This window comes from Gorilla gorilla, chromosome 21 (assembly GCF_029281585.2).
Source record: "Gorilla gorilla gorilla isolate KB3781 chromosome 21, NHGRI_mGorGor1-v2.1_pri, whole genome shotgun sequence".
Lineage (NCBI taxonomy): Eukaryota > Metazoa > Chordata > Mammalia > Primates > Hominidae > Gorilla > Gorilla gorilla.
In genome coordinates this window covers 57,590,390-57,604,249 of record NC_073245.2, presented here as the reverse complement: position 1 = coordinate 57,604,249, position 13,860 = coordinate 57,590,390, and the positions used below count along the sequence as shown (strand labels likewise).

Sequence of the window (13,860 nt, the reverse complement as noted above, 5' to 3'; positions counted from 1 at the left end):
GATACTAATGTCTGTTTCAGGGGGGTTTAAGCAAATCAAGCTTGATGTAGGAGAAGCCAGTTTGTGGGGCATTGAACAAATGTTTGGCCTTTTCCCACACCACGCCAGGGCCATCATAATAAAGCCCTGTGGCCAGTCAGTCCTGGCTCCATTTCTCACTTATCAGCAGCTACCTAACTACTCACCTTTATGGAACTAGCTGCTTGTTAACAAGCCAAACGTACGTTTACATTCACAATCTTTTGCTAATATGGCATTTAGATCCCTAAGACTGTCCGTCTCACAATTGTCTGGATCACACATAAACATAACTGGAACGTGAAAAGCAGATGAGGCAGACAGGCCTAGCTTCTTACCAACTTTGTAATGGGGAAAAAATTGTTAACTCCCAATCCTCTGTTTCTTTGTCTGCAAAATGGGGGAAATAGCAGTGCTTACCTTATTGGACTGAGTAAGAATACACATAAATCACTTTGCAGTACATGCCAGATAGGAGCTCAATACTTGGTAGTGGTACCTAGAGGACTGGCAAGCCTATCCCCCAACATTTGAAAACACAGGCTCAGAAGAAAAATGTCTCCTGTTCTGTAAAATGGATAGGGGGGTGGTAGCCTAATAATTGTCTAGAATTATGGATCACTTCCTACATGCCAGGGGCTGGGCTAGGCGCTTTACACGTGACATCTTATTGCATCTTCACAATAAAACCAGGGAGGGAACAGTTTTTCCATTTTAAAGAAGTAAGTGTTGACCTACCAGAAAACAAAACAAAACAAGACAAAACAAAACCCAGGGAAATAAGTACCATTATTACCCTCATTTTACATATGAGGAAATCTAGGTAAGGGAGGTAACATAGCTTACCCAAGATCTCACAGCTAGTAATGGGACTCCAGGACTTTGCACTCCACTGCAGCTCTCTAAAGCCTTCCAGAATTGGACCTATGACTGCGACTTGCCCAGGTAGTGGCAGGGCAGGGATTAAAACCCTCAGCTTCCTCTACTCCCTCCTGCCTCAATGCTATTTCTACCACCCTTTATTACTTTACAACAGAAAACCTTAAGACAGTAGTTTTTAATCTCTCCACAGAGGAGTTCTCTTGTACCTTGATTCCATCCCTACTCCTCTGCCCTAGGTCCCCAGGGCCCTACTTCTGAGACTCCGTGGTCCCTGGGCTGCCGGTACAAGGAGGTGTTGCATACCTGTGCACTGACTGCCTTCTGGGGCTGGCAGAAGGAAGCTACTCTGACCTGGGAGTCGCTGAGGAAGGAGTCCAAGGGGATTCCTGTCCAGGGGAGACTGTTTGAGCTGCGTACCCTCCAGGATGTTGGGAGTCCTGGAGCTTCCCATTGTACCCCCTGATGTCTGCTGGCTGCCATCGTGGCTCTCATTTGGCACTGATATGGACAGGGCTGCCTAGAGGGAAGGGTTAGAAGTACCCTCTGAGCCAGACATCCCTTTTTCCTTTCCTGTCCTCCTTTAAGGGTTATAAACTATTCTGACCATCAGCTATGTAGGAGTCTCCACTTTTCTCTCTGAATGGCCAGAGTTCAGGTGGTGGGTGGGAAAAAGGGAGGTCAACTTCAGACACCTGGAGAGTTAAGGGATATGCCAGCTCAGTAATGGGCTAGTACTCTCTTATCTAGGTACCTTCCTTTATCCTTTGGAAATAGATTTCCCACATTCCTAAGATCATCTGAAAATCTCTGGCCAATGCTGGGCACAGTGGCTCATGCCTGTAATTCCAGCACTTTGGGAGGCTGAGGCGGGTGGATCACTTGAGAGGCCAAGAGTTCGAGACCAGCCTGGCCAACATGATGAAACCCCGTCTCTATGAAAAATACAAAAATTAGCCAAGCATGATGGTGCCAACCTGTAATTCCAGCTACTTGGGAGGCTGAAGTATGAGAATTGCTTGAACTCAGGAAGCAGAGGTTGCAGTAAGCTGAGACTGGGCCACTGCACTCCAGCCTGGGTAATGAAGTCGGAGTGAAACTCTGTTTCAAAAAAAAAAAAGGCCAGTTGGGCTTGGTGGCTCACACCTGTAAAATCCCAGCACTTTGGGAGGCCGAGGCAGGTGGATCTCTTGAGCCCAGGAGTTCGAGACCAGCCTGGGCAAAGTGGCAAAGCCCTGTCTCTAAAAAAGTAAAAATAAAAATAAAAATACAAAAATTAGCTGGGCGTGGTGGCATGTGCCTATAGTCCCAGCTACTTGGGGGGCTGTGGCAGGAGGATCATTGAGCCTGGGAGGTTGAGGCTATGATGAGCCAAGATCACACCAGTGCATTCCAGCCTGGGTGACAGAGTGAGACCCTGCCTCAAAAAAAAAAAAAAGGAAATCTCTGACTATATTTAATGTACTGCATATCAGCTTTTCTTAGAAAGCTAGTAATGTTTATAAGGTACTATTCATCCTTGGTATTTAAAAAAATATGACAGGACAAGAAGATATGATTATAAGGTGATAGACTATTTAACCAGACTGTTTAGCCAGTCAGAACTTATATATCCCTAACTACTGACCTCTTCAAAATGAGCTTATTAATATCACTATTAGAGCCCAAATCCTGGCTCTGCCAGCTCCTAAAAAGTCACCTTGGGTAAGTTCCTTACAGCTCCCTCATCTGTTAAGATACAGATGACGTTACTTCTTACTTCAGAGGGTTCTTGTGAAGATTTTGAAAAGAGACATAAAGCACTCAGCCCACACTGCTGGACACCTCTTAAGCACTCAATAGATGTTATTTATTATTAAAATGACAAACATGTCACTGCCATTGCCCTGCCCTCTCTGGAACTCAACTCTAAAAACTGCTTTTATTGTTACTTTAGAAATCATAAAAATCTCATTAAGGTCACATATTTTTGATCCCCAACTACCATGCAGCTCAGTCTCCATATTACTGAAAAAAAGTTTGGATCACGTGACTTTTGGCCATTTCTAAAAATCAAATTAACACTCAGGGGACAGAGATTTGTCATCACAGAAGATATGCAGAAAAATAGGCACAAGACCTTGAAGTGAATCCCAAAGAGGTGCTCCAACCACAGATGGAGTAACCACCACCACAGCTGGTCAAGGGTGACAGCAGCCACATGATGGGTGTTCTTTCAAAGTTAGTCACGTGCCTGCAGAGTTTGTGTTGTCTAGAGGGAAACTGATTAACCCAGGGAAGGTCATCCCAGCTGGTCTTACCTCCTAGACCCTGCAGCCAGGATTACTGTGCCTCATTAACAAACTGCTTCCTTCCAACTTGGCCAAGGTACCATGAGTTACTGAGGTGCCTCACCCTAGAACCTTCCCAGTCTCTTCCCAGGCATATTTATTCCTAAACCTTCATCCTGTCAGCATCAACTCCCTACTCCGTAGGGCTGAGAGCCAGGAGGTCAGATGGGCTTCTCAGGGAGACAGCAAAACTCATTTGTGTTACTGACAGCTGAAAACGGACAGCTCTCTTGGGAAAGCTCTGAAGAAACCAAAGAGGAACAGTGAAGGTTTCAATGCGGAAGTGGGTCTAGACTGTGTGCCGCTCCATTGAACATGTTCAGAAATCACTAGCAAGTAGGAACGGAAACCCAAGAATTATGTGGTTCACCTGAGGCATAGCAGGGGACGCTGCAAGTGAAGGAGATAGGATGTAAGAGTTCCCTGCACTGAGTATTTTAACCAAATGGAGGAATGACTCTGGGGTCCAGGAAAGGGAGAAGGTGGCCTAATAATTCTTTAAAGTTCCCTTGCCTGGCTGCACTGATCTCTCTCAATCTCAACCGTGGCATTACAAAGTAAGTACAGGCAGAACCATGGAAAAGACTGTATTTGTATACACAGGAAGGATAGCTGCAAGCCCCTCACAGAGGAAACTCCACCCCAAAGAAAAATCTTAGCAGCAAATTCCTATCTCCCTCAGCACTATCAGCACAGCCCAGGCCAGAAGGTTGGGCTTCTTGTCTCTGGGAACCCATCATACCCTTCCCGCCAAAGAATTCTAAATAAGGCAGGAAAAAGAACTGGAGTCCAGTGGGAGCTGGGTGCCTGGTCATTCCTAGAAGACAGGCAGTGTCTTTATGATGGTTGGACTTTGAGCAACGCTGGGATTCTTCTCTGGTCCTATGGCCTGCTATGTTGAGAGCTGGCAGCAGGATGGGGACCTGGTAGAAGGAACTGGAAGAAAGTCATCGGTTCTTGGGTGCACACGAACGTGTGTATAACAGGGCACAGGTTGTGCATTTTCCTTGTGCTTGATGCCTCCATCTGCCATCCTCTCCCTGACAGCAGCCTAATACTTCACACCTACATTTCTTTCTGTGGCTCTGGATCCGGAAACCAAGCGTTTCTCCAACAGAACTGCTGTGATTCGGCAACACTGCAAAGGTAACTGCTGTGATTCAGCAACACTGCAAAGGTAACAGCTGTCCCAGGGAGGTAAGACAGATGACTAAAGAAGTGGTTTGCTCCAATCAGATATCCTTGATTTTTTTTCTCTCTTAAAACAACAGGCTGGTGACAGGTATTGTGGCTCAAGAGTGGCATGGTTCCAATTCTGTTATTACCCTCAAAGAGGTCCCCTTCCTGACCTCTCAGATACAAAGGCTTCAACAGACAGAGGTCATTCTTGCAGCTGTCATGCTGACTGCTACCTGCCTTCTTTGACAGGCCCTCACTATCTCTCCCACACCAACAGAGACTTCACATTTCCAGGGTTCCTCTCAGATCTGGGCTGGACCTCATCTGGAGGGTCTGAGCAGCCCAAGGTGTTAAGGGGCCCAAGTGTCAGCAGGATGTCCAAAGGGCCTGATTCTAGACATTGGATTTAGGGGCTGAGTTGAGGGGTATCTCCTTGAGCTCCGTCCGCATGCACAGGTACTCCCCGATGACAGCCATGAGTGCAATGCACACGGCTTGGACCAGCCACCAGGTCAGCGCCGAGGGGAAACGGGAGCTGTAGAACCAGCAGCCCAGGAGGTGAAAGAAATGGACAGTGACAGTGAAATCCAGACACTGCTTTCCTCGCCGGATGAAGTACAGCAAGCCCAGGGCACTGTGGGGAGAGGACAGCAGTGAGTTGTCACTGGGTTGTCCTGGCCTTAGGTTATTTGGGAGGGTAGGGACAATTAGGACAGCAGCATAGTGGTCAGAAGTGACGAGATAAGTGTGAAGCAAGGGTTATGATACTAGACGCCTAGAAGAACCTGGCGGGTAATGTCAAGAGTGAAGCTGACTGAGTATGAGCTTGATGATAGATGGCAATTGTCACTAGGGGATCCTAGGAATTGGTGGGGATCGTGACACCCTGAAGCATACATGTTCTAGCTAAAGGGGTGCAGTAGCTACTTGCATCTACGCAAATCTTATCATGCTAGAAGGTTGGCCTGGAATCAGTCAGTCATTCCATTATTCAAGAGAAGCCAGAAATCTGGATTTTTATATAAAATAGCCTGATTTTCAACTAAGTGAAAAAAATGTTTTAAACACCATGTGTGGGCTGACATCTATGTAAGCCAAATAGAACCTATCTGGAAGACAAATTTAGGTCAAAGTCAGCCCACCAGTTTTCAACCTCCGGTGTAAGGACAAGAATAATAATAACATGCAAGGCACTGTTCTAAGTCCTTCTTGTGAATTAACTTATTTAATCCTTACAACTATGAGGTAGGTAATATTACTAGCCCCATTTTACTGATGAGGCAACTGTGGTAGATTAACTTGTCCAAAGTCACTAGACTAGTGGTAAAGCTGAGGTTCAATGCCAAATGAGTCTGCCTCCAGAGCCTGACACCTTGACCACTATGCTAAACTGCCTCTTAAGAGACAGGCAATGATTACGTGTGACCTTAGACATCACTGAGTCCAACCCCTCATGGACAAAAGAGGAGCCTGAGGCCCATGGCAAGTAACTTGGCCAATGGCACACAAACCAAGAACAGAACCCAGTTCTCCTGCCTCTCGGTCGAATCCTTTCTCAGCTCACTCCACATCAGGGAAGTTATCTGAGATGGAAGTTGTCTTGCAGGCAGCACAAACATAGTGACATAAGAGCTTTCCAGGTAAGTCAAAACAGCAATGGAAGGAGGCCCATTATACAGCCGGTCCCAGAACTGGCCTCTGTCACCCACTTTACTCCACCACTCCCCAGAAACAAGTGCCAGCCTGTCTCATGTCCAAACTTAGGAAGTTAGTCCCAGCACTAAGAGCCCAAAGGCTGGATAGCAAAACTGGTGATACTCACCAGGTGAGGGCGTTGAGGATGAAGGACATCATGGAGAGCCGGCCTGGAGGGGTGGAAAAGCCCAGGATCTGAGGGGGAATCACAAATGGAAATATACTGGAGAAGTGACTTGGCAGAGCCCCAGGATCTCAGCAAGCCTCCTAAGGAACAAGCATTCTTCCCAGAGCACAGAAGATAATACCTCCCTACATCTGTACGGCAGCCTATTTCCAATAGGTGCTTTCATAGACATCCATTATGGGATTTCATTTGTTTCTCACAGCAGGTGGAAAGGGATTATTCTCATTTTACAAAGGAGGATGTAAAAGCTCAGACAAGTTAAGTTGCCCAATGTAATAAACAACAAGAGTAAAGTCTAGAACAGCGTTCAGCTGACTATGGCTCCATAGGCCTGGCATCTGCTCCTGTACATAAAGTTTTATTGAAACACAGCCACACCTATTCACTTATATATTTGTCTATAGCAGCCTTCTGTGCTACAATGGCAGAGCTGAATAATTGTGACCTAAAATCCTTACTACTTCACCCTTAAAGGAAAGGTTTGCTGATCCCTAGGCTAAAACTCAGGTTGTGTGCATCATATGGCTCTTCAACAAAGCCTGGCATTCCCACAGCTCTTCCCAGGAGGATAGGGTCTCCTACGAGACTACAACTAGGCATATGGTGGGTGTGCAACCTCCACTATCCAACACAATACTATCAAATGCCAAACATCTGCACCACACTTTCAGCTGACAAAGAAAGGTCTTTGACATACATAATCTCATATTATCCCTAAAAAAACCTCACAAAGCCATTCTTTTTCTTTTAATTCTTATCACTTTCTGGATAATAACTTGCCCAAGGGCTAACACAGAAAACAAGCAGCAGGAGCAAGGACTCCATCCCAGGTCTCCTGGCTTTAAGAACTGTGCTCATCACCACGCCACAGCTGCCTCTTAGATGTAACAACTTATAGGCCTCCTTTACACTTTACAAAGTACCTTCTTATTCCTAAACCCCTCTGGGCCTTGTAACATTTTGTTGAGGGCAACATGGTAGGAGCATCCGGCCCACTTTTCAGAAAAGGCTCAGAAAGGGGAAGCAACTTGCCCAAGGTCCCACAGCTAGTTTTACATGTTTAGGCCTAGACTGAACCCTTGCTTTTCTGAATCCAAAGCACATGCTCTTTATACTGCAGTCCACGACCTCTCTGCAACTAGTCTCATGGTTTTGAAGACAGGAAAACAAGTTCACAGAGGTGACATTTGCCCCAGGTCACACAGCTAGTAAGTGGATCTTAAACGGACGCCTGTCTGACCCCAAAGTCCAGGCAGTTTCCACTGTACCCGCATGAATGCTCTTTTATCCAACCCCTCTCTCCGATGTGGCACCTGAGAACCTAGCTCAGAGAAATCAAGTCACTTTCCCAGAGTATCAGAAAGGAAATGTATCAGAGTTGCCTGGAACACAGACGTGTTTATTGTATTAACATCCAGGCCCTTTTCTTTGTACTAATCAGCCTCTGCTGTCATTCCATTTTATGGATGAGGCAGCTGAGGCTCAGAAAGGTGAAATCCCTTTCCCAGGGCTACAAAGAAAGAAGGTGACCCAGCCACGTCTACAGCACAGTAGTGATGGACCACAAAGCCTACTCGGGGAGGCCGAGACCCCACCCGCCCCAGTCCGGGGACCCTACCTCGGCGTCGAACATCTGGTCCAGCGAGGGGCTGCTTCGCACTAGCCCGTCCACCAGCGCCAGCCACAGGCCCAGCGAGCCGTAATACACGGTCTGCATGAGGACGATCTGCGACAGGATCAGCAGCGGGTCCCACACGTAGCTGCGGAACTGACCCGCCATGCCCTGCAGGGACACGAGCCGGGCCTCAGCCAGCGGCCCGTCTCCATGGCAACGTCGCCCCGCCCGGGAGGAGGGACTGGAACCAAGGGGTGAGCCCATTCCAAGAGTCAGGGGGAAGGCGGGGCGGACAGACCCATTCTCAGAGTGAGGGGAAATCCAGCCCATTCCGCCTGCGCGGCCCCCGCCCGTACACGAGCTCCTCTGGGGTCTACTCACCAGTGACAGACTCGACGATCGAAGTGTCTAAGCGTGGCCCGGCCTCACCGGCGGGCTCTCAAAACAGCGCTGACAGACAGGACCATGGAGGAGAGGCGCTGCCGGCCTAGAGAGGCAAAGCTCCAGCGACCACAGCGGCAGGAGCGGCTGCGTAGGAAAGAAACGTTTCCGGGGAAAGCAGCGGAGGGGCGGGGCTGAGGTTGCGCAGGCGTAGTGGGTGCAACCTCTGCCTGAACCTCCTGAACCAGGTACAAGCAGCCGGATAGCGAACTGAGCACATGCGCAGAAGGAAGAGTGAAGGCAAACGGGAGAGGAACGAAGGCCGCAGAGCTTGCGCGCCCTCTAGAGGGGAATTCTTTTTTTAAAGGAAGGCGGCTAGGGGAGAGGGAAGTGGGGTGGCTTAGGACGCGGTAATGGTGTTTGGGAATTAACGAGGTGATAAACTGTGTCGTTATTTTCAGCCTAAATTCTCAATGTTTTCTCCTAGTTAGAGTCTGATAACTTGAAGTGGACCTGCAAGCTCCTCCACGTAGGAGTTTGCCAATGTTCCCGCTGTACAGATAGTTAAGCTAAGGGCCAGAGAAGGAAAGCAACATACTGTTTCAACGACACAGTTAGTAGCAAAGTAAGGATTAAAATTCAAGTGTTGGTCGGGCGCGGTGGCTCACGCCTGTAATCCCAGCACTTTGGGAGGCTGAGGTGGGCGGATTACCTGAGGTCGGTGTTTCGAGACCAGCCTGACCAACATGGAGAAACCCCGTCTCTGCTAAAAATACAAAATTAGCGGGGCGTGGTGGCGCACGCCTGTAGTCCTAGCTACTCGGGAGGCTGAGGCAGGAGAATTGCTTGAACCCGGGAGGCAGAGGTTGCGGTGAGCCGAGATCACGCCATTGCACTCCAGCCTGGGCAACAAGAGCAAAACTCCGTCTCTAAATAAATAAATAAAATTCAAGTGTTTCCTCAACACCACAACATTGATTTCGCACCTACTGGGTGGCAGGAAGGCTAGAACATGTATATATAAGACAGCCCCTGCCCTGAGACACAGATGAACTATATTAGAAGGAAGAGTAGTGGGTGTTTTAAAATGTGGGTGCCCAGTGGAAAAAGGCACAGGTTCTGAAGTCGCACATAGGAGTAAATCCTGACCCTCTCTGCTGCCATGACTGTTTTATCTATCTTCCAAATCCGAATAGTGGACAGTCAGTAAATATTTGCTGAATGAGTTAAGAACAGAAAAAGCAACAGCAAATTGATAACTCTCTTATTCCTACTCCAGCAGACGAAAACCCATCAACTTCATTGATCCTAGGTTCCCCCTCTCTGGAGTGGAAAGACGGGAAGTAAGTGGTTCCAGGAAAAGAATTTGGGTTTTAGGGCCAGCTATGCCACCCAGTGTGACCAGCAAGCCACTTCCTTCTTTAAACCTCAGCTTCCCTGTTTATGAAATGAGGAGTTGGACATGATTAACGTTTTCCACCATTTAATCTACCTTCCAGTAATTATTTTCTCATTAAAAAAAAACTTAGGCTGGGCACAGTGGCTCATGCCTGTAATCCCAGCACTTTGGGAGGCTGAGGCGGGCAGATCACAAGGTCAGGAGTTCAAGACCATCCTGGCTAACATGGTGAAACCCCATCTCTATTAAAAATACAGAAAATTAGCCGGGCGTGGTGGCAGGCGCATGTAGTCCCAGCTACTCGGGAGGCTGAGACAGGAGAATGGCGTGAACCTGGGAGGCGAAGCTTGCAGTGAGCCGAGATTGCGCCACTGCAGTCCAGCCTGGGCGACAGAGCGAGACTCCGTCTCAAAAAAAAAAAAAAAACTTATCAAAGAGCCATGTAACTGCCAATCAGAATTTCTGAACAGCTTGTGATAGCCGTGTTATCACCTTGAGCTGATACAATTCCAGACAAAAGTAAAGAAACTTGAGACTTTATTGAGAGTGTGCAATTGTCCTTATCATTTGGAAATACCCTGAACAGTTCCCCTGGACTCCAGTTTGGGAGTTATTAAGGCCCAAAGATTTCTTAGGTGCTTTCCAGCTCAACCATTCTTTTAGGCACCTCAATTCAGTCCAACAAATATGTATTCAAATTCCTCTAGTTCACTGATTATGCACATGATCTAGTGTTTCTGAGAAAACATCTGTTTCTTAAGTGCCTACATGATCTTGTTTAATTCTCACAATCTGAAAATATAGGTATTGTCCCCTTTTTATAGGGGAGGAAACTAGGCTGGGGGGGAGGTGGTGTGACTCTCTAGGTCAGAGAGCTCACAGGGAGCAGAGCTGAGATTCAAATTCAGGACAACTGACTCCAAACATCAAGATGCCTTTTAGTTTAGTTTTGGTTTGGTTTAGTTTGGTTCTTTGAAACAGGGTCTCAATCTGTCACCCATGCTGGTGTGCAGTGGTGCAATCATGGCTCACTGCACCCTCAAACTCCCAGGCCCAAGCCTCGGCCTCCCGAATAGCTGAGACCACAGGCATGCGCCACCACACCTGGCTTTTTTTGAAATGGAGTCTTGCTCTGTCGCTCAGGCTGGGGTGCAGTGGCATGATCTTGGCTCACTGCAACCTCTGCCTCCCGGGTTCAAGCGATTCTCATGCCTCAGCCTCCTGAGTAGCTGGGATTACAGGTGTGTGCCACCATGCCCAGCTAATTTTTGTATTTTTAGTAGAGACGGGATTTCACCATGTTGGCCAGGCTGGTCTGGACTCCTGACCTCAAGTGATCTGCCCGCCTCAGCCTCCCAAAGTGCTGGGATTATAGGCATGAGTCACCATGCCTGGCCCGCACTTGGCTTTTTTGATTTTTCATTTAATTTTATTTTTTTGTAGAGACAGGGTATCCCTATGTTGTCCAGGCTGGTCCTGAACCCTGGGCTCAAGCAATCCTCCCACCTTGGCCTCCCAAAGTGTTAGGATTACAGGCATAAGCCGCTGTGTCCAGCCAAGATGCCATTTTAGAATAAAAGAACAGGAAAGAAGGGAGGAAGGGAGGGAGGGAGAGGGAAATAAAGGAAGGGAGATAGTAAAATAGTCAGATGGTGGAGTAGCAGGAAATGGAAAAGGGGCAGTGAATCTCTCTGCTCAGTTAGCCCTGGGGTGAGGGATTAGGGAGAAATGGGAGGAAAGGCTTAGAAAAGGGCTGCAGAGGTTGACAATACCCAGGGCAGCTGTCTTCCTTGCAGATGCTGGAATGTGTGGCTCTTCCTGGACTCTGCTCCCTTCACGTCACAGCTGGGCCCACTCCACCCCATCTCCTCCCAATAGGAAAGGCCCTCCCTACCCATTCTGCTGAACTAGAAAACACAGGTAGCTTTTGATATTAGGGCTGGCTGGAATGTCTGATGTCATCCCTGGAGTCCGGAGCTCACCTCTGGGAAAACCCCACTGGGCGTGCAAGCTAACCTCCTGCCCTTTCCTTTCCCCTTTGGGAGTTCAGTTCTTGGATTCCCGCCTTGCCAAGCTTCGGAAATGTACACCATCCTCCGTCTTAATTTGGATCCAAGAAGGAAACCAAGAGCTGGGGAAAATCATGGCAACCCCCTTGTTTAGCTTCATTGGCCCATTTTCAAATTTGACCACAAGCAGTCTGCTTCAGACCACAGAGTCTGAACTAGAGCCCCACTGGCTTGCTATGTGACCTTGGGCAAGTCCCCTGGTGGGTCCCAGTATCCCAAACTATCAAATGAAAGAGGGACATTGGACTCCGACTTGCAGATGCTGTCATGGTCCTGTGCCATCTGAATCACCTGAGGAACATACCGGATATTCAAATTTCCAGTCCTTGTTTGCAAACCTAAGTCCAGTTCAAGTCTCCCAAAGCAGAGTGTGGAAATCTGTGTATTTAGAGAGCTCCCCAAGTGATTCAGAGGTGCACCCACATTTGATAACTACAGCACAAGATGATCTGTAGTTGACCCTAAACCGGCTCCTTCATCCAACAGAAAACTGCTCTGTGACCTTGGCGAGTCACATTCCGGCTTCAGGGTTTTCTTCCGTCTGTAATATGAGGGGGTTGGATTTGAATAGCTAGCTGGTCTACGAGAGTTCTTCCTATGCTGCCAAGTCTGTGGTTCCAAACTTATGAATGAAATGTTAAACTTTAGGTCAGAGGCAGAGTGACGAAAAGCCACAAGCTGGGACAAACTGTCCTTTGGGTGGAGGGGAGGGGAGTGCCTCTGGTCACTTGGTCTCTTTCATCACTTTCACACTGGGGCCCCACTGCATGCATGTAAGGACAATCGCTAAGGTCACCTTCTGGATCCACCCCCATAAATCCCTTGGGAAATGTTCTCCCATAGGCCCATAGGCTTGAGAGCCCTGCTTAGATTCGAATCCTGGCTCTCCGGCTGTCTTGCTGTCCTGCTGGGTGACCTTGGGAAAGTTACTTCATGTCTCTGAGTCTCAGTTGGTTTCCTCTTCTATAAAGTGGAGTTCAGAATAGTACCCATGTTATGGGCTGTCCTGAGGGTCAAATGTGTGCTTAGTCCACCGCCTGATATGCAGTGGGCACTATGTTAACCTCAGCAATGTTAATATGATTGTTATTATTTCTTCCTTTGGAATGTGGGAACGGAAATGCCTGATCTCAGATTTATGGCAAGGATCTAACAATGTATCAGACAAGTCAAGCCCGGTGGCTGGCCCATAGTAAGAGCACATTAAATGGGATACCTTCTCTTCCTCCTCTCACCCCTACTCTCGTGTTCTCTAGATCCCTCCCTCTCTCCCTTCCTCCCCCGCTAGGCTGCCCTACTGCCCTGCTCACATGTTTCCTTTCGGGGAATATTTGATGAAGACACGTCAGTAGAAACACGTGTCTCAGGGACACGTTATGCAACTCTGTGCTCACAGGTTTTTGGAAACCCCGCGTGGGAGGCTTGGAGTTGGCTGCCTGTCCTCTACATCGGTGACCATCCTGGGCTCTAGCCAGTGAGTTCCTCTCTTAGAAGGGAAACTGGAGAGAGAGCTCATTAGCTGCCTGTTTTCTCCTCCAGACTGAAAACCCCTTTGTTACCCAGGTTGCTTTAAGTGCTGTTTGTGTCTGTGTTTGGGGAGGAATATTTGCTGAGCATCTACTGTATGACAGGCACTTATAAAATTTAATCCTTATTTAATTTCTAAAACAAGCCTGAGTTGAGAACTATTAATAGCCCCACTGAACACATGCAGATCCTGAGGCTCAGAGAAGGGACATTTACCCAAAGCCATGCTGCCAGTGAGTGGTAGAGCTGAACTCCAACCCAGGCCAGTTTGACTCCACACACTATTCCTTCGCAGTGTGTAACAAAAAGTGCACTGAAGGCCAGGCAAGGTGGTTCACGCCTGTAATTCCAACACTTTGGGAGGCTGAGGTGGGTGGATCCACCTGCAATCAGGAGTTGGCGGCCAGCCTGGCCAACATGGAGAAATCCTGTCTGTACAAAAAATACAAAAATTAGCCAGGAGTGGTGGTGCATGCCTGTAATCCCAGCTACTTGGGAGGCTGAGGCAGGAGAATTGCTTGAACCTGCGAGGCAGAGGTTGCAGTGAGCTGAGATTGTACCACTGCACTCCAGCCTGGGTG

The 13,860-nt window shown here is 48.1% G+C and overlaps 1 protein-coding gene across 3 annotated transcripts in view; it reads right to left on the bottom strand.

The window, feature by feature from the left end:
* SYS1 (SYS1 golgi trafficking protein) overlaps positions 1-9,461 on the bottom strand; it is a 43,650-nt gene extending 34,189 nt beyond the window's left edge. For 2 of the 3 annotated variants that reach the window (XM_055373062.2, XM_055373063.2), the window contains exons 1-3: positions 8,285-8,458; positions 7,907-8,071; positions 6,229-6,296 (exon numbers count right to left, since the gene is read on the bottom strand). In XM_055373062.2, coding sequence (XP_055229037.2) covers positions 6,229-6,296; positions 7,907-8,068 — 230 coding nt within the window. In that variant the 5' untranslated portion in view covers positions 8,069-8,071; positions 8,285-8,458. Of the gene's footprint in view, positions 1-2,724; positions 5,041-6,228; positions 6,297-7,906; positions 8,072-8,284 lie in introns of those variants that run through there. The other variant, XM_004062232.5, reaches the window with a different exon arrangement.
* Positions 9,462-13,860: the final 4,399 nt, after the last annotated feature.